Source organism: Hemitrygon akajei, chromosome 8, assembly GCF_048418815.1.
Source record: "Hemitrygon akajei chromosome 8, sHemAka1.3, whole genome shotgun sequence".
NCBI classification, from domain to species: domain Eukaryota; kingdom Metazoa; phylum Chordata; class Chondrichthyes; order Myliobatiformes; family Dasyatidae; genus Hemitrygon; species Hemitrygon akajei.
This window is the reverse complement of record NC_133131.1, coordinates 109,242,839-109,263,916: the sequence shown is the minus strand read 5'-3', so window position 1 is coordinate 109,263,916 and position 21,078 is coordinate 109,242,839. Positions and strand designations below refer to the sequence as shown.

The window sequence follows — 21,078 nt, the reverse complement described above, 5'->3', positions numbered from 1 at the left end:
GTTCTATGTACAATGTCAGAAATACATCTTATGGAAATGTTTGTTTGATGATGAACTTCAATAAAAAAAATTATAAAAAAAAGAAAAGGGGCCTAAAACTGCTCACAATATTCCAAGTGCAGTCTGGGCAATGCCTTATAAAGCCTCAGCATTATATCTTTGCTTTAATATTCTAGTCCTCCCAAAATGAATATTAAAATTACATTTTCCTTCGTTACCACTGACTCAACCTGCAAATTAACCTTCAGGGAATCCTGCAGGAAGACTCAAGTCCCTTAACACCTCTGATTTCTGAAATTGCTCCCCATTTAGAAAATGGTCTATGCCTTTATTCCTTCAACCAAAGAGAATGTTCATACAGTTCCCTACACCGAATTCCACCTGCCACTTCTTTGCCAATCCCATTAATGTGCAAGTTCTTCTGCAGACTCCCTGCTTCCTCAGCACTACCTGCCCCTCCACCTATCTTTGTATCATCTCTCAAATCTTTGAAGTATAATGTGAAAAGCAGTCCTAACACCAACCCCTGCAGAACACCACTAGTCCCTGGTAGCCAGTCAGAAATGGCCCTCTTTATTCCCTCCTGCCAGTCAGCCAATCTTCTATCCATGCTAGTATCTTTCCTGCAACACCATGGGATCTTAGCTTGTTAAGCAGCCTCATGTGCGACACCTTGTCAAAGGCTTTCTGTAAATCTAAGTAAACAACATTCACTGGCTCTCCTTCGTCTATCCTGCCTGTTATTTCCTCAAATTTTAGCTATGTCAGGCAAGATTTCCCCATAAGGAAACCATGCTCCCTTTAGAATACTACTTCTTCTTTGCATGTGCCTTCTTCTTCTTGTGCCTTATAATTTTCTCTCAGAAATTCTAGCCATCATCCCTGCTAGTGCTCACTTCCATTCAGCTTTGGCCTGCTCCTCTCTTATGCTTGTGTCATTGCTTTAACTTCACTGTAATAAGTCTGATTTTAGCTTCTCCCTCTCAAACTGCAGGATGAATTCTATCATACTATGATCATTGTCTTCTCAGGTTCCCTTTACCTCAAGCTTCCTAATCAAATCTGGCTCATTATACAACAGCTTAACTGTCTTTACCCTAGTGAGCTCAACCACCATCTACTTTGAAGAGCCATCTTGTACAAACTCCTTTTCTTGGCATTCAGCACTAACCTGATTTTCTTAATCTACCTGCATAATAAAAGCCTTTCCTATCTGCCATTTGTAATTTGTACCCCACATCCTGGTTACTGTTTGGAGGCCTGTATATAACTCCCGTCAGGGTCTTTTTTCCCTTGCAGTTAACTATATCTACAAGGATTCTACATTTTCTGATCCATGTCACCTTTTCCTAAGGATTTGATTTTTTTTTACTAACAGAGCTACCCACCACCTTCTGCTTACTGCCTGTTCTTTCGATATAATGTGTATCCTAGTATGTTAAGCTCCCAATTATGATCTTATTTCAGCCATGACTCGGTGATCCCATACATCATTACCGCCAATTTCTAACTGTGAGCTCTCATCTACCTTATTATGGATGACGCTAGCTATAAGAGACGGGTCTGTATGACTCTGTGCTGCTTCCCCAATATGCTGGGTTAAAAAACTAATCTCTTATACACTCAATGAAGTCATCCTGCACAAAATTTATGCAGTCCATAATTAATCTTAACAATGCTTTCATCATACAACCACAATTATATGATCCAAACATGAACATGAAATAATGGTGGGCCATTTAATGTTATGACTATGATTTAAATATTAAGAATTCTGGCATCAATACTCAAATTATGACTTTAAATTAAACAAACAAATGAAGACATCATTGTACTTTACACATCATCTGAAAGAGCACCTTGTCTGCAATTCATTTTTGTAGCACCGATCACAAACCACAAACCACTTGAGAAAAAAGATCTGTCTACAATAAGTCGACCCAAAAGGATAATTTAGACACGGAGTGCCACATTCCCATTATACATAGGAAATGTTGCCACTTTTGTTAAAACTTCTCAAGTTTTGACATGGCAGATATCAGAGAAGTACAAAGACAATGCCCAGCAACGCACACCAGGATCAATATACCCTTAGTTGCCACTTTATTTATTACACCTATACACCTCACTAATGCAAATATCTAATAAGCCAATCATACAGCAGGGACTCAACGCATAAAAAATGCAGATATGGTCAAAAGGGTTCAGTTGTTGTTCAGATCAAGCACCAGAATGGGGAAGAAATGTGGTCTAAGTGGCTTTCACTGTGGAATGATTGTTAGTGCCAGACGAGGTGGTCTGAGTACCTTAGAAACTGATGATATTCTGGGATTTTCACGCACAAGTCTCTAGAGTTTACAGAAAATGACAAGAAAAACAAATAAAAGTGAACAGCAGCTCTGTGCACAATAATGCCTTGTCAATGAGAGAAGTCAGAGAACAGCTAGACTGGTTCAAGCTGATAGGAAGTTGACAGTAATTCAAATAACCACGCATCACAACAATGGTGTGTAGAAGAGCATCTATGAATACACTACACACCAAACCTTGAAATGGATGGGCTACAGCAGCAGAAGACCACAAACATACACTCAGTGGCCAATATACAGGAGATACCTAAAAAAGTGGCCACTGAATGTATATGGAACAAACTATCCCCATTTAACTAGAAGGGAGAATTGGGCATTAACTTCCAACACCTGATTGCCAAAAATATCAAAACCACAATTTACACCAACCTCTCGACACGGTAACAGACTAACTCACACGCTAGAGCATAACAATATGCCGCACCCTTCTGAATGCTAACTAAACTCAGGACAGCACAACTGTTATGGAACACACAGTAGATTACTGTAATAATTAGGAAATCACTTTCAAAAATGAATGCAAGTGAAAATTTGATGAGCTGCTGTAAAGAGCATCTTTGAAGATGTCTGCATTCAGGAAAATCACATCATTTTCTATTGAAATCCTTAAAGTTTGACAATTCATATTCTCCACATTTTGCCATCATCCCATTTATTCATTATCCCAATGCTCATTAATCTACACTGGCTTTCATTCTAACAATGTGTTCAAATCTTTACAAGACTTTGTCTCAATATCATTTAATTGATCAAAGCAAATGTAGTTTCCCATACCAGAGGAGCTTGTAGTATCATCTTTTTTGTCTTCTTCATCTTTATCATTTATCTCGCCACCAGTATCTGTCCCAGCCTCTCTGTCACTATCTGTATCCTTAGCCTCAGATGGGTTTATTGTTGGTGTGCTGGGCCGGCTTGTACCATTTGGATGGCGTCCTCTACGACGACCACCTGGACGCTTGGGTGGCGTTTTTATTCGCTCAGCTGTTAAGGCCACAGCAAAATCTTTTGCTCCATCCTAAACAACACAATTGTGATTATGATTATGTTAGTCACTGAAAATACATTATAGTACACTTTGAATAAAAGTATTACATTTATAAAGCACTTTCAGAATATAAATATTACCCAATTGCCACAGGATGTAGGAGACAATAACTTGTCATCTGCAGAATTTGCAATGGCTGTGCATGGATCATAGGGCAGGGGCAGATCAGGACCATAAGATTCAACAGAACTCATTGTCTTGGGGTCTGCTTGTGTCAAGTTGCAGCCTGGTGGACTAGGATGTTGTGACACTAAATGACAGTAAAATTCTTTTCAGAGTCTGGAGTTGTTGTTGTTTTTTTCTTGTGTTGTGGGGCTTGGGGAGGACACTAAGCTCACTTATCTTTAATTTAGGTGCTTTTTTGTTAAATTCTCTTCCTTTGTAGCATATTGTTATTGTATGCTTAATCTTGCACTGTATTAATGCTCCTCATTGGGATTTGGGGTTTTTAATTTTGTAAAATGTTTTGAAAAACTAATTTAAAAAATTTAAAAAAAATTTAAAAAAATCTTTTCAGCAACCTAGCCATAACTAGATTAATAAGCCGACTTCACTGCCACAAATCGGATCAGGCTACTCCCATTCAATTTGCTCAAAATGGATTTATCAGAAGTACTGGTAAAATATTTGATGCAAAGTAAACTTTCCCATCAATGCAGCATACAAGGATTGTGTTTACATTTCAAATCTAAAATAACTTACTTTGTGTAGCAGACCAAGAATACAATGAAATAGCAGCCCTATATAGTCTCCATAACCATGGCATGTGGTTATGGAGACTCAAACTACAAGTTCTTTCTTTACACTATGGGTAGAACTTGCTGGGGAACTTTTAACATAACAAGTCGTAACATTAAAATACCCTTATAAAAAGAATGACAGACTTAACTTTATGTGGAATCTTTCACATCCCTTTCAGGAGATCCCAAGATAATTTACAGCATGAAGAAACTCTTGAAGAGCACTCACTTCCATAACGCAGAAAAAGTGATAGCCAATTTATCAACACCATACACCCAAAACAATGTTACAGTGTAACACTGGATAATGATTGCAGTACAAATATTGACCAGAACATTGGGGATACCACCCTCCTCAAAATGCAGTAGGACATTTATGCTCTTCCAAGAGAACAAACAGGGCCAGTTTAAAATATCAAACCATTAACATCTCAGTACTGTACTGAAATTAGCATAGTCCCTAAGCGTATCAAATGGTTCTCAAAGCATACTCTTCAGATTCAATAGTGAAGTACCATCAGAGGTGCTACAAAGCACAATTTATTATAGATTCTCTCTCCACTTTAATACAAGATAGAAAAATGTTTGGAAAACTTCTCACCAGAAACAAACAACAATCTGGTCCACACTGCTCTGTCTCTGCTCTGGTCTCAGGAGTTTTTCGTTTATATGTATTAGGAGTGGCATGAAAAGCTGGATTAGAAACATAATCACTGTCAATTTCCTGAACTTTTAATATAACAGGTTTATTTCAAATCTTCAGAGATAAAACTTGAACATAAAATTTTTTAATGAACACCCAATTGTTATAGCACTCAAAAAAAAAACAAGACCCCCTCAATGGGCTTCTGCCATTTGATGGGTCAAACAAAGTAAGATTTGGTTTGCTGCTTGGACGTCAACACCGGTCTACACTTACCTGGACTACACCAGATGACTGACTTTCCACTTTGTGATGGATTGAAGGGCCCAACTCACCATCCTAAGCCACGCATATACACTCTGCACTTACAAGTGTTCCTTCTCAGTGTCAGAGATGACTGCTGATAGATATAGCTCACTGGCCAAATTGACTATAATTCAATTTCAATCAGGAAGCAGAGAACCACTAAAAAGTTATTTTGAATATTGACAAGCAGGAGAAAAAGTTTCTTAGGGAATAAAATCTTGGGAATGAAACACGTACCCCTTCCACAATAACCACAGCAGGTCATCATGGGAAATTAATATTCACTTATTAACATATATGAATGATACTTTATTAAACAGTGTAATGTACAATCTTTAGTATTTTTAGCTTTAACAGGATAAACCTGGTTATTAAAATACATTTAATTTTGAAAATTCTGAAGGAAAAATAATCTTGTTATTGTGAAACGACTCTCAAGCCCCCAAATCTTTTCTTCTCATTAACAGAATTATTTCTATAACATGGTTCTGTATAACATAAGGCCTCTTAGAAATGCAAATGTTACATTATAACTATATGTTTAAAACATATACCCTTCAGATCCCCTTTAAACATCCCTCTCACCTTAAACATATGCCTTCTATTTATCCTAAGCTGGTCATAATAAGTACATCCCTGTCATATCTTTTCTCCACCTTTAGGACTCTAAGAATACCATCGGTATCTCCAGTCCAACCTTATAGCCAAATCTTTCATTACTAACTGATCATAACAATCTTCTAAATTCCATAGGACATTAACATCCTTCCCAAAAGATAAGTGACCACAGTTTAAGTAGAATACTCCAGTTATAGCCTAGCCATTATTATGTACAGTATATTCAGCATAAATTTTCTGCACACCATTTACAAATTCCTGGGTCCTATATATAATTTATTAGATGCTTTTCCAAAACATCCAGCCATTTTCAAGAATTTATTCATATATAACTGCATACCGCTGTTCCTGCACACCTTTTAGAATTGTGCCATTTGATCTGCTTTTTTTTCTGCTAAAATGTTTCACTAAAATAAAGATCTGCAAGTCTGCCCAATTTGCCTATCAGTGTCATCCCGCAGTCCAATATTATTACATTCAGTGCTTTATGTCATTCACAAACCTGGAAAATTTTACCTAATGCACCACATCCAAGTAGTGGTAGTGAAAAAAAAACAGCACAGACCTTAGGTAACATCTACCTTCTAACAATCTGAAATAATCATTTACCACTAGTCTCTGCATTAAAGCCAATTACATATCCACAGTGTGACTGACTTCTGATCAAACAGCTCTGAAAATCAAGCAGCTAACAATTTTCATTTCCCTCAACAATGGTCTTTTAATTTTCTTGATGAAGGAACAATTAGGGATGTATTGTCATGTATTATTACTATTAGCACATCTGTCCCCTGTTCTCCTCTGTCCACCCAAATATCCAAGAGTGCCTATTAATGTTTCCCAATTGTTCTTTCTAAAAGCTTCCTTCAAAGGAGTTTAATCTGACTGGCTACATACCATTCCTTGTGCCGTTTTTTGAACATGGGTATTATACTTGCAATTCATCTTGCATGCAACTCCCATACACCCAAGGATTTGAAGAATGGGACAATCATTTCGGCAACCTCCAACAGTACCTCGCTTGACAAAATGCGATACAGGACATATAAACCATGAAACATGGTTCTTCTCATACCTCTTCCTATTAAGGTTCACCCCAACTATTACCTCTCCTGACCACCACAAGAAAGACTTTGGCAATTGTAAAAAGTGCCCACTTAAGTATTCCAAATATATCTTCTGCCTCTAGGCATGGATTATAAACATTATCCTTACAATTTACATTTAGAGTTGAAATTTGAATATTAATTCCAATTTTCTCCTCATAGTCCTTGATCATTTTACTTTTCTTTTCAATCCCCCTTCTCAGCTTACTGTATTGTGTTATAGATAGGACATACCCAAAGAGCATTTTGGTAAAATCTGAGAGTTGGTAAATAAAATGATAAATCTTTCAAACATGCTGCAAAATTGTCCATCAAAACTAAAGTATAGTTTATTTTACTTGTGCCATGCTCATTTCTGAGGTTACTAAGGCTGAGTGGTGTGACCACCAATACCCTATCCAGGTCCAACCATGCTGATACAGGAGCCAAGCAAGCACACCAGCACCTCTCCTCAGGAGGCTAAAGAAACTTAGCATGACTGCCTTTGATCACACTAATTTTTAACCAATACACTATAGAAAGCCTTCTATCTGGTTCATCACAGCATGGTTTGGCAACTACTCTGCCAATGTCTGCAAGACACTGCTGAGTTGTGGACGCAGCTCAGCACATCACAGAAACCAGCCTCCCCACCGTGGACTCTAGCTACATTTCTTACTGCCTAGTAAAAGAGCCAGCATAATCAAAGATCCCACCTATCCCAGATATTCTCTCTTCTTCCTGCTATCGAGCAGAAGATACAAAAAGCCAGAGAGCACTTACCACCAGGCTCAAGGACAGCTTCTATCCCACTGTTATAAAGACTATTGAATGTTTCCATAGTACAAAATAGACTCTTGATCTTAGAATGTAACTTACGTGGCCTTGTACCTTATTGTCTACCAGCAATATATTTTCTCTGTACTGTAACTTTATTCAGCAGTCATTATTTTACCTAGTACAACCTCAAAGCATGGGTGCAATAAATTCACACAAGACAAGCTTTTCCACTGTATCTTGGTACATGTGATAACAATAAACCAGTCTATCAATTTACTGATCTAATGTTGTTAAGACAGCTAATCGTGTTATACAATATTTATTGATAATACATACAAACTGCATTCAAGGTAAGACTGTACTTACGATGCAGGAAACAATCATATTTGAAGCAACGCCTGCAGAAGAGAGTATGGAAAGAGTGCAAGCTCTGTTCACGTTGAACTGATTTAGCATTTGGTCCATCAATATTTGGTGTGCACTCTGGAGGAAGTGCTCCAGGAAGCTGCTGTTCAGTCAGTTCTTTGTACCTTAAAAACAACCAATTAAACTCAAATGTTTACATTGTAAATCTTCATACATTCAATTGAATTCTTAACAACAGTGACAAATTGGAAGTTACTACATAATTCTATTTAAATTGTGCAAGAAATGGCAGGATGAATCAGACTTCTTGGAAGGGGAAGCAATGTAATATCAATGATTTTTTTTGGGATGATAACTTTTCAAAGCACACCACCAAGAGTATTGTTCATTCAGAAATGCGTTGTTGGGTGCTTACAAGAATTTCACCATTCTAAGTAGATAATCTAACTGAATGTGTACTTGATAATCAAACATGTAAAGACTGATGTACATTTTAGATGGATTTGATGCTAAACAGTTCAATTTTAATGCCTTCATCTATAGTTTCTTATCTGGGGAACTGAGATGACAGCTGGGAAACTGGTATATTTAAAGGGTCAGTTTGATGCAAGTATTACCTTGATCAAATTCACTTAAATCACCATTGTAAATACTGTAAAACTCTGAAATCCCAGTGCCATCTGGAATAGCAAGTTTTCAATTTACATTAAATGTAAATGGATTTACATTTAATGCTCAAACAAAATTTTATTTATTTATCTTTTATACAACAATACTTAGTAACATAATAGAATTTCCAGGGAACCCAGTGAGTATAAAGGGAACAGGCAAATACAGGCAAAAACAGGCAAAACAGAGCATAAAGGGGAGGAGCAGAGCACAGTGATGAGGTTCCTCACAAGCATCCTGCTTATTTAAATGGAGAGCTTTGTGAGCATCCGGACATTCCAGAAGCCCAGTCAGCGGCGGAAGCACAACACGGCAAATTAAATAAAAGTACAGAAAGGATAAGCGAGGCAGCCATTGTTGGGAGTAGGCTAGTGGTGAGAGTAGGAGTGTCAGACTTCAACTCAAAAGAGGCTTCGGCTCAGAAGAGGCATTGGTTCTGAATAAGTTTCTGATAAGGTTCCCTTTTATCACTCTCTTGTACTTAGAGTAGTACTGTAAATTCCGGTGTATAAGCCGGGAATTTGGCCCTAAATTTTGGTACTAAAATTAGGTGGTCAGCTTATACAAAGGGTGCCAATTTTGGAAAAACGAATACACAGAAGACAGGTTTTATTTATTGGCTGTTTTTGAGTCAAATTCGTTCCACTGTCGACACATGAATTCTTTGAATGGTTTGTTTAAATTCACATCTAGTGGCTGGAGCATGGACATCAAACCACCGGGGATGACTGCAATGTCCGTATTTTCAGCTTTCAATGCTGCTTTTGTCTCACCTGACAAGTGCACTTTGAATATGTCCCAGACAAGTAGTGACTTTTCCTTCCTGAAACCTTCGGGATGTCAATACCACACCTCTTTAACCCACTTCAAGCAACCCTCTTCATCCATCCAGCAGCGTTCTTGAACGTAAACAACACCCCGCGGGAATTTTCTGAGCAATCTTTGTTTTTTGTCTCAACACAAGATCACATCTATTCATAAATCGGGTGCACCAACTTCGTGTAGCTTTGTAATTTTCGCTGACCTTACGGTGTTTTTCGTCCCATTTCAACACTTGAACTTGAATCATTTCTCTGGTAACAATGTATCCAGACGATCGCTGGTGATTCACTTTTTCTTCCAGTTCTGGCCACTGGTATGTTTTCCCGTGGTTTGCACATTTCGTCTTTGGCATTTCCCTCAGTGTGTCCTCTGCCTTTCTCCACTCTTTCACTTGTTTTCCATTTACACTAAACTTCTTAGCAGCTACAGAATTATTCGTTCCTCTAGCAAAATCAACAACCTTCAGCTTGAAGCAAGCATCATATCGCATTCGTTTTAATCTTTTGTACATGGTGGTCGCAAACTCAATACTGAGTACACGTACTGATCCCGCCACCCTGTGTTACGTTTTAATGAGATTATGATGGGCACTAAATGGTTTCACGGGGGTTACATTTCAGAGGATTCTTTTCCATTCTTTTGCAAAATTTCCCTCCCTGATTTATTTATTAAGAATTCGCTTGTAACGCTCTACAATGTGTAGACCTGTTTTCTCAGCAGGTACTGGTTCACAAAATTTCCAGGTTCTGGATCTGGCAAAGCTGAGTACCAGCATGTGAGATCTTGTGATCTTTTCAGGTTAAATCAAAAACCTCTACAAAGGGGGTCGGCTTATACAAAAGTAACATGAAAAAGACACTTTTTTAAACCTTGAAAATAAGGGGTCAGCTTATACTCCGGGTTGGCTTACACACTGGAATTTACAGTAAATGGACATTGTGGGTTCTTCATGCTGTATGTGAGAGTCCTGGGAGACCCAGAGTCCTTCAGGGAACTACATCTGCGTGAAGTGCATCCACCTTCAGCTGCTTGAAGACCGTGTTAGGGATCAGGAGCAGCAGCTGCTTGACCTTCAGCTTGTACGGGAGAGTGTGTATCTAATCGATCAGAGTAACAGGGAAGTAGTCACCCCGAAGTTGCAGGAGGCGAGTACTGGGTGACTGTCATGAGAAATGGAAATGTAAATAGGCAGTTAGTGCAGAGCACCCCTGTGGCTAATCCCCTCAATAATAAGTATACAGTTTTGGATACTTTTGTGGAGGATGACTTCCCAGGGGAATACCACAAAGACCAGGTTACCGGCAGTGAACATGGATTTGTGATGTAGAAGGTAAAGAGGGAGAAGAGGGGAGCCGTAGTGATAGGGGACCCAACAGTGAGAGGAACAGATAAGCGATTCCATGGACATGAACGGGATGGTATGTTGCCTCTCAGGTACCAGGGTCAAGGACATCTCGGATCACATCCACAGCATTTTAGAGAGAAAGGGAGAGCAGCCAGATGCCTTGGTACCTATATAGGGTGGAAAAGGAATGTGGTCCTGAAGAGAGAATTTAGAGGGTTAAGCAGAAAGCTGAGAAGCAGGACCTCCAGCATAGTAATTTCTGGTCTGCTACCTGTGCCACATGCTAATGAGGGTAGAAACAGAATGAGTTGGCATATTAATGTGTGGCTGAGAAGCTGGTGCAGGGGGCAGGGCTTCAGGTTCTTGGATCATTGGGATCTCTTCTGGAGGAAGTACGACTTGTACAAAAGGGACGGGTTGCACCTGAACCCAAGAGGGACCAACATTCTCGCGGGCAGATTTGTTAGAGCTGTCGGGGAGGGTTTAAACTAATTTGGCAGTAAGATGGGAACCGGAATGAAGGGACTGAGGATAGGACAGATGGTAAAAGAGCAAAAATAGCATGCAATCAGACTGTCAGCAAGGGCAGGCATATAAAAGGACAAAATTACAGCCAGCCAGAGTATCATTGCATTAGGGATGCAAAAGTAAAAAAGTGTAACAAATAAAGTACTCAAAGTGTTATATCTGAATGCATGGAGTGCAAGAAATAAGGTGGATGATCTTGTTGCACTATTACAAATTGTTGGGTATGATGTTGTGGCCATCACTGAATCATTGCTGAAGGATGGTTGTAGTTAGGAGTTGAATGTCCAAGGTTTCACATTGTATCGGAGCAATAGGAAGCTAGGCAGAGGAGGTGGCTTGGCTCTGCTGGTAAAGAAGGGCATTAAATCAGTAAAAAAATGTGACATAGGATTGGAAAATATGAATCCATGTGGGTTGAGTTAAGAAACTACAAGGGTAAAAGGACCCTGATGGCAGTTATATACAGGACTTGCAACAGTGGCTGGAATGTGGATCACAGATTGCAACAGGAAACAGAAAAGGCATGTCAAGAGCGCAATGTTATAGTCATGGGAGATTTTAACATGCACATCGATTGGGAAAATCAGGTTGGCAATGGATCTCAAGGGGGTGACTTTGTTGAATGCCTACAAAATGGCTTTTTAGAGCAGTTCGTCATTGAGCCTACTAGGGGATCAGCTATACTGGATTGGGTATTATGTAATGAACCGCAGGCAACTAGGGAGCTTAAGGTAAAAGAACTCTTAGAAGGCAGTGATGGCAATATGAATATGTTCAACTTAAAATCTGATAGGAAGAAAGTAAAGTCTGATGTAGCAGTATTTCAGTGGAGCAAAGGAAATTACATTGGTATGAGAGAGGAGATGGCCAAAATAATTTGGAAGGAACTGCTGGCAAGGATGACAGCAGAGCTGCAATGGTATGAGTTTCTGGGAAAAATGAGGAAGGTGCAGGGCAGATGTATTCCAAGAACGAAGAAATACTCAAATGGCAAAATAGTACAACCATGGCTGACAAAGGAAGTCAAAGATAATGTAAAAATAAGAGAACGCATATAGCAAAGCAAAAATTAGTGGGAAGATAGAGGATTGGGAAGCTTTTAAAAACCTACAGAGAGCAACTAAAAGAATCATTAGAAGGGAAAAGATGAAATATGAAAGCAAGCTAGCAAACAATATCAAAGTGGATAGTAGAAGCTTTTTCAGGTATGTTAAAAAAAAGAGAGATAAGAGTAGATATAGGACCAGTAGAAACTGAGGCTGGAGAAATAATAACAGTGGACAAGGAGATGGCAGATGGACTAAATGACTATTTTGATTCTGTGGAAGACACTAGACTGGTGGCAGATTTTGTAGTGTGTGAAGAAAACAGAAATGAGAGCAGTTAATATTACAAGGAAGAAGGTGCTCAAAAAGCTGAAACACCTAAGGGTACATAAGTCACCCGGACCAGATGAACTGCACCCGAGAGTTCTGAAAGAGGTTGCAGTAGAGATTGTGGAGGGATTGGAAATGATCTTTCAAAAATCATTGGACTTTGGCATGGTGCCAAAAGACTAGAAAATTGTAAATGTCACTCCAGTCATTATAGACCAGTTAGTCTGACCTCAGTGGTTGGGAAGATGTTGGAGTCAATTGTTAAGGATAAGGTTATGGAGTACTTGGTTACACTGGACAAGATAGGACAAAGTAAGCATGGTTTCCTTCAGGGAAAATCTTGCCCAATGAACCTGTTGGAATTTTTTGAGGAGATTACAAGTAGGATAGATAAAGGGGTTGCAGTGGATGTTGTATATTTAGACTTTCAGAAGGCCTTTGAGAAGATACCACACATGAGGCTGCTTACCAAGTTCAGAACCCATGGTATTACAGGAAAATTACAAACATTGTTACAGCACAGCTGATTGGTAGGAAGCAGCGAGTGGGAATAAAAGGATCCTTGTCTGGTTGGCTGCCAGTAACTAGTGTTCCGCAGGGGTCAGTGTTGGGACCGCTTCTTTTTATGCTGTATATCAGTAATTTAGATGATGGAACAGATGGTTCTGTTGCCAAGTTTGCAGAAGATTGGTTGTGGGGTGGGGGGGGTGGGGAAGAAGGTAGTGCTGAGAAATCAGGTATGTGGCAGAAGAACTTAGACTGATTAGGGGAATGGGCAAGAAATTGGCAAATGAAATACAATGTTGGAAAATGCACGGTCATGAACTTTGGTAGTAGAAATAAATGTGCAGACGATATTCTAAATGGTGAGAAAATCCAAAAATCTGAGAGGCAAAGGGACTTGGGAGTCCTTGTGCAAAACAACCTAAAGGTTAACTTGCTGGTTGAGACAATGGTGAGGAAGGCAAATGCAATGTTAGCATTAAGTCTTGAAAGATAAGAACAAGGATGTGATGCTGAGGCTTTATAAAGGCACAAGTGAGGCCTCACCTTAAGTATAGTGAACAGTTTCCAGAGGAGATTCACAGGGATGATGCTAGGAATAAAAGAGTTGTTATACAAGGAGTGTTGGCGTGTGGCCTAGTGGATAAGGCATCAGGTCTAGTAATCTGAAGGTCACTGGTTCGAGCCTCAGCTGAGGCAGCGTGTTGTGTCCTTCAGCAAGGCGCTTAACAACACATTGCTCTGCCAAGCTGCTTGGGTCCTAGTGCCCTTCACTTGGACAACATCGGTAGCGTGGAGAGGGGAAGGCTTGCAGCATGGGCAACTGCTGGTCTCCCATACAACCCTGCCCAGGCCTGCGCCCTGGAAACCTTCCAAGGTCCAAATCCATGGTCTCACGAGACTAACAGACGCCTATGTACAAGGGACATTTGATAGCTCTGGGCCTGTACTTGCTGGAATTTAGAAGGACGGGGGGTAGGATGTCATTGAAACCTTTTGAATGTTGAAAGGCCCAGACAGAGTAGATGTTTCCAATGGTGGGGAAGTCTAGGACAAGAGGGCACAGCTTCAGGATAGAGGGGCGTCCATTTAAAATAGAGATGCAGAGAAATTTCTTTAACCAGATGGTGGTGAATTTGTGAAATTTGTTACCACAAGCAGCTGTGGAGGCAGGTCATTAAGTGTATCAAAGGCAGAGATTGATAAGTTCTTGATTGGACACTGCATCAAAGGTTACAAGGATAAGGCCAAGGAATGGGGTTGAGGAACGAAAAATAAAATCAGCATGATTGAATGGCAGAGCAGACTCAATGGATCAAATGGCCTAATTCTGCTCCTATGTCTTATGATCTTAATCCTCATCTGCAAGGAAAACATCAATTCTCATCTTGAAATTTTCAATTTACCTGGCATTAACACAAATAGACCAAGAACCACACAAGAAAATAGAATGGGCACAAGAAAATTGAATCTCTCAAGCCTACTTTGCCATTGAAGTTGATCATGGCTGATCTGCCCCAGGCCTCAGGCTCTCTTCTGTGTAGTCCTCAATTTCCCAATGCAGTGCATTCTAGTTAATTGCGGCACATCAGGATCAGTACATGTTGGCCCAACTAAGCAGCTGCCTCAATAAGCAGAAGTTTCATGGAAATAGTTAAAAAGGTATAAAAACAAACTATCATTTAACTAAGTAGCTAATTATTTGTTTAAAAGAAATACAGAACAAATTAGAACACTATCAATACTACTACAGTACTATAAAACTGTCCCTTGGTTCCTAATAGTTATCGATGGAGGAATTTAGTGTACACTGCCAGCGAATAAAATCAGCAGTGCAGATAACGGACAGTCTCCATACAACATTTTCAATGTTTACATCTTCCAAATCTTAACTTTCATTGTAACATGATTATAGATAACTTAAAATTCTTTGCATTTCCTAACATAAAGTAGTGAAATTGTTTCATTTTCATTTCCAGTCGTTTCTATATCTCTAAGCGTGAATGCTTGAAACTGCAGTGAGCAAAACAGTTCTGAGTTGTTTTACTGCTTATTTCTCACCAACTGTCAGGGACAAAAATCACTGCTTTTTAAAAAACGCAGACACAACTGACACTATTCTTTTTAAAAACTGTTCACTCTAAGCACAGTGTCTAATTGTCATGCAAGTGCACAAAATTTAAAATGGCATTAGTGAATCTCAGCAACTTCTGGCTGGTGGCTAATGAAACAAAATCAACTAAGTACTTTGCTAATCACCCTTTCTCTGGTAAATGATCGTCGCAAACAATAGCATGTAGCTTCCCTTTGGGTTTGGAGGCAATTCAATGTGGCAGAACTAAGAAGAGGTGAGGCAGCAGGCCCGTCACCAAAAGCGAGAAAGATCCAAGGTTCGATCGATTTAAGCACTACGAGGCCAAATCGGAAAGGTTCGGTACAGGCCAAAATAAGGTGGTGAGGTTCAGGTCTCAGAGAGTACTGAAGCGACTGAGCCCAATGTCTGGATGATTTAAATGCCGGGCCAGATTGAAAAGGTCAAGATGTCCGGGGCCCTGAGGTGGGCCAGTTCTGTTTGCTAGTCCACTCTGATCCAAGGGACTATGGACGGGATTGTCTTTGTGGACTTCAGTTCAGAACGTTTTTTGCATGCGTTTATTGTTTGCATGATTTGATGTTTTTCCCCCTCTGCACATTGTGTGTTTGACTGTATTTAAAAATTTTTTTTTTTGTATTTTCATTGCTTTGTGGCTGCCTGTTAGGAGGTGAACCTTAAGGCTGTTGGATGTATACATACTTTGATAATAAATGTACTTGGTGAACTTTGACTGATGCTAGTTTGAAACTGTTCAGCAACAGTCTCCTGTCCTAAGTAAGTGACATAGTGTTCCAAATAGATGAGGAGAAAATTTGCTATTTTCTCAATTAGTTTTTATTCTGTAAGAGTTGTCCCATATAAGCGGCTGTCTCAATTAACCAATGGCCCAATTAACCTGAATACACTATATTAAAAAAAATACGTAACTTTCTAATTACTTCCAGTGAAGTAACCTCCACGAAATGAGATAGGGAATTCCTGAGATTCACCACCCCTTTAGAGAAGAAATTCCTACATTCCTCCCTCCTTTTATCTCCTTATTTTGCATCTGTGCCCCCCTCATTTGAGACTCGGCCATTAATGGAAACATCTCAATAACTACTTGGTGAGCAGGATAGTCTTAGATACAGGAAGATTTTATCAATGACTTCACAAAATGGCCAGAGCAATAAGCAGATGGAATTTAATTTGATGTGAGGTGATATATTTTGGGAGGACTTAAAAAAAAGCTAAGATATACCCAATAAATGGCAGAGACTGAAGAAGCATTGAACAACATAGGTAATCGAGCATACAAGGATCTCTGAAGGCTGCTGCTTAGGTAGATAACATGTTTACAGCAATACATGGATTACTTGCCTTCATTATGAAGGACATGGAATATATATGCAGGGATATTTCTGTGAAACTTTATAAACTAACTGGTCAGGCTACAGCTATTATATGCACACTACAGGAAACAAGTGATTGCAATGGAGAAGAGACAAAGGAGATTCATCAGTTGCCTTGGATAAAGTTTTTCCAGTTACAAGGAGTGACGAGATTTCTTTTCCTTGTGGAAAAGGGCAAGGAGAGTAATGAATGAGATATACACATAAGAAGGGACGGAGCTTAGGAAGATGGCACCTAACTGCGACTCCTTTACTTACATCTTTGGAAACAGCTCTATTTCTATCTTTGATATCTCTTTTCTTTCCTTTCAAGACTCTTTTGAAGATGCTGACCTGGAATTACATGATGATTTTGGTTCTTTGTGGAAATGGACCCACTCTCAGGGCGTCATCACTGGCCACTTTTCAATATGCCAAGGACACAGTCTTAGAAGACTAGCGCGCCTTCAGGGTGTCGGATTTTCATGGCTCTGAAGACAGGCGGTTTCAAGGCTGGTGCCGCCATTGCTGACTGATGTGTTGTGGGAGATAGAAAAAAAAGCAGCAAGCTTGCTGCCGGCTATGTGCCCAGAGACCCGAGTTCATTGGGCACAGGGCTTAGAAAAAGCGATGCAGCAGACTTTTAACATTATAAATCAGCGAGTTGTTTTGGTATATTTCCCCTCTCGCTGTGAAATAGGGATACCTCTTTTTCCCTTAATAGGGAGAGAGTCTGTGGTATGTTGAATTACCGGGTCAACGAGTAGTCTTTGGGGTACTGCGTCTGTGTCTTTATTGATGCTTTGCTGCACACATCAGAGCTCAGAGGAGGGGCACCGATGTTTTATTGCTGGTGGGGGGGGGGGGGGGGGGGGTTGTTGCTTTGCTGCCGCTTGTGCTTGGGAGGTGGGAGTTAGGGGGGTGATTTTGGGGTTCTAACATTTAACTGTCATTCATTCTTTGGGGGACTCCTCTGTTTTTGTGTATGTTTGCGAAGAAAAACAATTTCAGGATGTATATCGTATACATTTCTCTGACATTAAATGTACCTATTACACATATTGAAGAAGCACAAATAGGGAAGATAATAAGAAAATTTTCACCTTAACAACAGTGTATAAATTAAGAAAGCAAGTTTAAGAGAAGATGGAGGTTCAGAGGGGATCCAAGGAAGAAATATTTCCAGTCATGTAATTGGAATCTAGGGTATCCTGCCTGAGAGGGTGTTGAAGGTAAAAGTTCTCACATTTCAAGCAGCACTTGAATTACAAGGTATATGATCTATGAGCCAACTTACTTGGAAAATAAAATTGGTATGGATGGTATTTAACGGGCACCATGGACATGAAAGGTCAAGGAACCTGTTTCTGTGCAGCATTACTCTGTGGTTTCATATGGTCCCTTTGGATCTTGTTTGGTTCAAGAAGATTACTATTCATTCTACTGAACACATTTTTAATATTTATGAGATTTGTATTAGGACAACCTTCTCATCCCAGAATCTAGCCTAGAAATGCTTCTGGATTGCTAGTAGATTCTTTCTTAAATAAGGGGACAAAAAAAAAATAAAGGTGCACAATAGTCTAGGTGCAGCCTCACCACCACCCTGTACAACTTGCTATTTTATTTTTAAACTCAAACTCACAAGCTTTTCTCTTATTTTCTTGCACCTACATGCTCACTTTGTGCATTATGCACAAGAACCGCTACCTGCAAGTCTGTATATACTCCACCTATTAGCAATTTCTATTCATTTAGATAATAATCCAAAATTTAATTCTTCCCATCAAAATGCATAATCTCATGCTTTCTTACGTTAAACTCCATTTGCTAAGTTTTTACCCATTCATTCAACTGACCTATTTTCATCCTCCTTGCAGCATGCCCTCCCACTATTTCTATATTATCAGCACATTTGGAGGAGGCAAGAGTACAAACTTTTGCAAGCTGTTAACTAGGGTTAACTGTTGACAAAATCTTAGATGGCAACAAAGAGGTGTAAATGAATAAGGTGGTTTGGCTGGTTGAATAGTGTCACAACAACAATTTCACATTCAACATCAGCAAGACGTCAGCAGGACTAAAAGAACTGAGGAAGTTGGGAGAACATGCATCATTCATAGAAACATTGAAAACCTACAGAACAATGCAGGCCCTTCGGCCCACAAAGTTGTGCCGAACACGTCCCTACCTTAGAAATTACTAGGCTTACCTATAGCCCTCTATTTTACTAAGCTCCATGTACCTATCTAAAAGCCTCTTAAAAGACCCTATCGTATCCGCCTCCACCACCGTTGCCGGCAGCCCATTCCACGCACTCACCACTCTCTGAGTGAAAAACTTACCCCTGACATCTCTTCTGTACCTACTCCCCAGCACCTTAAACCTGTGTCCATTGTGATGAAGTGCTTTGAGAGGTTGGTCATGAACAGAATCAATTCCTGCCTAAGCAAGGACCTGGACCCAATGCAATTTGACTATTACCACAATAGGTCTACAGCAGATGCAATCTCACTGGCTCTCTACTCAGCCCTGGATCACTTGGACAAATGCAATACCTATACCAGACTGATTAATTATAGCTCAGCATTCAACAAAATCATACCCTCAGTTCTAATCAACAAGCTCTAAAACCTTGGCCTCTGCACCTCTCCCTGCAACTGGCAGACCACAATCAGTGTGGATCAGAAATAACATTTCCTCCTCACTGATTATCAATACTGGTGGACCTCATGGACGCAAGCTTAGCCCAGTGCTTTACTCTCTCTACACCTACAACTGCATGGCTAGGCACAGCTCAAACGCCATCTATAAATCTGCCAATGTCACAACTATTTTCAGCAGAATTTCAGATGGTGACGAGGTGGTGTACAGCAGCAAAACAGATCAGCTGATTGAGTAAAGTCGCAACAAAAACCTTGAACTCAATTCAACATCATTAAAACCAAAGAATTGGTTGTGGACTTCAGAAAGGGGAAGTTGAGGGAACACACACCAAAGAATCCTGCAAATTTCTACCAGAATACCTTGGAGAGCATTCTTACCGGTTGCATCTGTTACATCATATGGAAGGCCAATGCACAGGGTTGGAAAAAGCTGCAGAAAGTTGAAAACTCAGCCAGTGCCATCATAAGCACACACCTCCCCAGCACTGAGGACACCTTCAAAAGGTGATGTCTCAAGAAGGTGGCAGCCATCATTAAAGACCCTCCCATCACATACGATATAACCATATAACAATCACAGCACGGAAACAGGCCATTCCGGCCCTCCTAGTCCGTGCCGAACTCTTAATCTCACCTAGTCCCACCTACCCGCACTCAGCCCATAACCCTCCACTCCTTTCCTATCCATATACCTATCCAATTTTACCTTAAATGACACAACTGATCTGGCCTCTACTACTTCTACAGGAAGCTCATTCCACACAGCTATCACTCTCTGAGTAAAGAAATACCCCCTCGTGTTTCCCTTAAACTTTTGCCCCCTAACTCTCAAATCAGATATGCCCTATATTTTACATATATTGATGTGTGTACACACACACACTGCTTATTACTACCATTGGGGAGGTAGTAAAGGAGCATGAAAACATTCACTCAATAATTTAGAAACAGCTTCTTCCTTTCCACCATCTGATTTCTGAGTGGTCCATAACACTACTTTGTTTTTTGTTCATTTGTAATTTATAATAACTGTTGTCTTTGCAGTGTACAGCTACAACAATGCAAATTTCATTTCATAGAAGTGATAATAAACATGATTCTGAGAACCTGACACCCTCTTGTTCTGTTACAAAATGAAAATAATAATAATACAAAATAAAAATAATAACCATTTTCCCCCCAATCAGTTTTTGCCCTATTTGTATACCCAGATGTGACCAATTATTCTCCCTTCCTAAGACAAACACTAAATTAGGAATCTACAGGATTCGCTTTAACAATTTGAATTATGTTGATAGTCTACCAAGGGATGTCTGATAACCAACTACATCAGGAAGTAACAAGAACACAAGAAAATAGAAGGAAAAACATACCACCAGGTCTTTCAAGTGCACCTTGCCATTTAATATGACATTGACTGACTCGTGCTACAACTCTCCTGTGCCATTTCTCCATGACCTATTTAGTCTTTGATATATCAAATAATTATCCACCCCACTTTAAATCCTCCAAATAATCTAGCTTCCATCACCTGCAATGGCAGAGAATTCTAGAGAATCATTACCTTTTGCAAAAAGAAATTTCTGTGCATCTTAAACTTTAACTAACTGGTCTCTTCTCTTGTAGTTATGTTTCCTTGTTTAAAAGTCTTCCACCATGAAAACAACCCAACATCCACCCTGTCAAGCCCACTTAGGATCCTACATGTTTGAACAGTTATCCCACATTCTTCTAAATTCCAAAATCATCTT

The 21,078-nt window shown here is 39.7% G+C and overlaps 1 protein-coding gene across 2 annotated transcripts in view; it reads right to left on the bottom strand.

Annotated features, from left to right (window-relative positions):
• ezh2 (enhancer of zeste 2 polycomb repressive complex 2 subunit) overlaps positions 1 to 21,078 on the bottom strand; it is a 136,244-nt gene that overhangs the window by 31,909 nt on the left and 83,257 nt on the right. For both annotated transcript variants that reach the window (XM_073054370.1, XM_073054371.1), the window contains exons 8-10: positions 7,953 to 8,116; positions 4,756 to 4,847; positions 3,144 to 3,384 (exon numbers count right to left, since the gene is read on the bottom strand). In XM_073054370.1, coding sequence (XP_072910471.1) covers positions 3,144 to 3,384; positions 4,756 to 4,847; positions 7,953 to 8,116 — 497 coding nt within the window. The remainder of the gene's footprint in view (positions 1 to 3,143; positions 3,385 to 4,755; positions 4,848 to 7,952; positions 8,117 to 21,078) is intronic.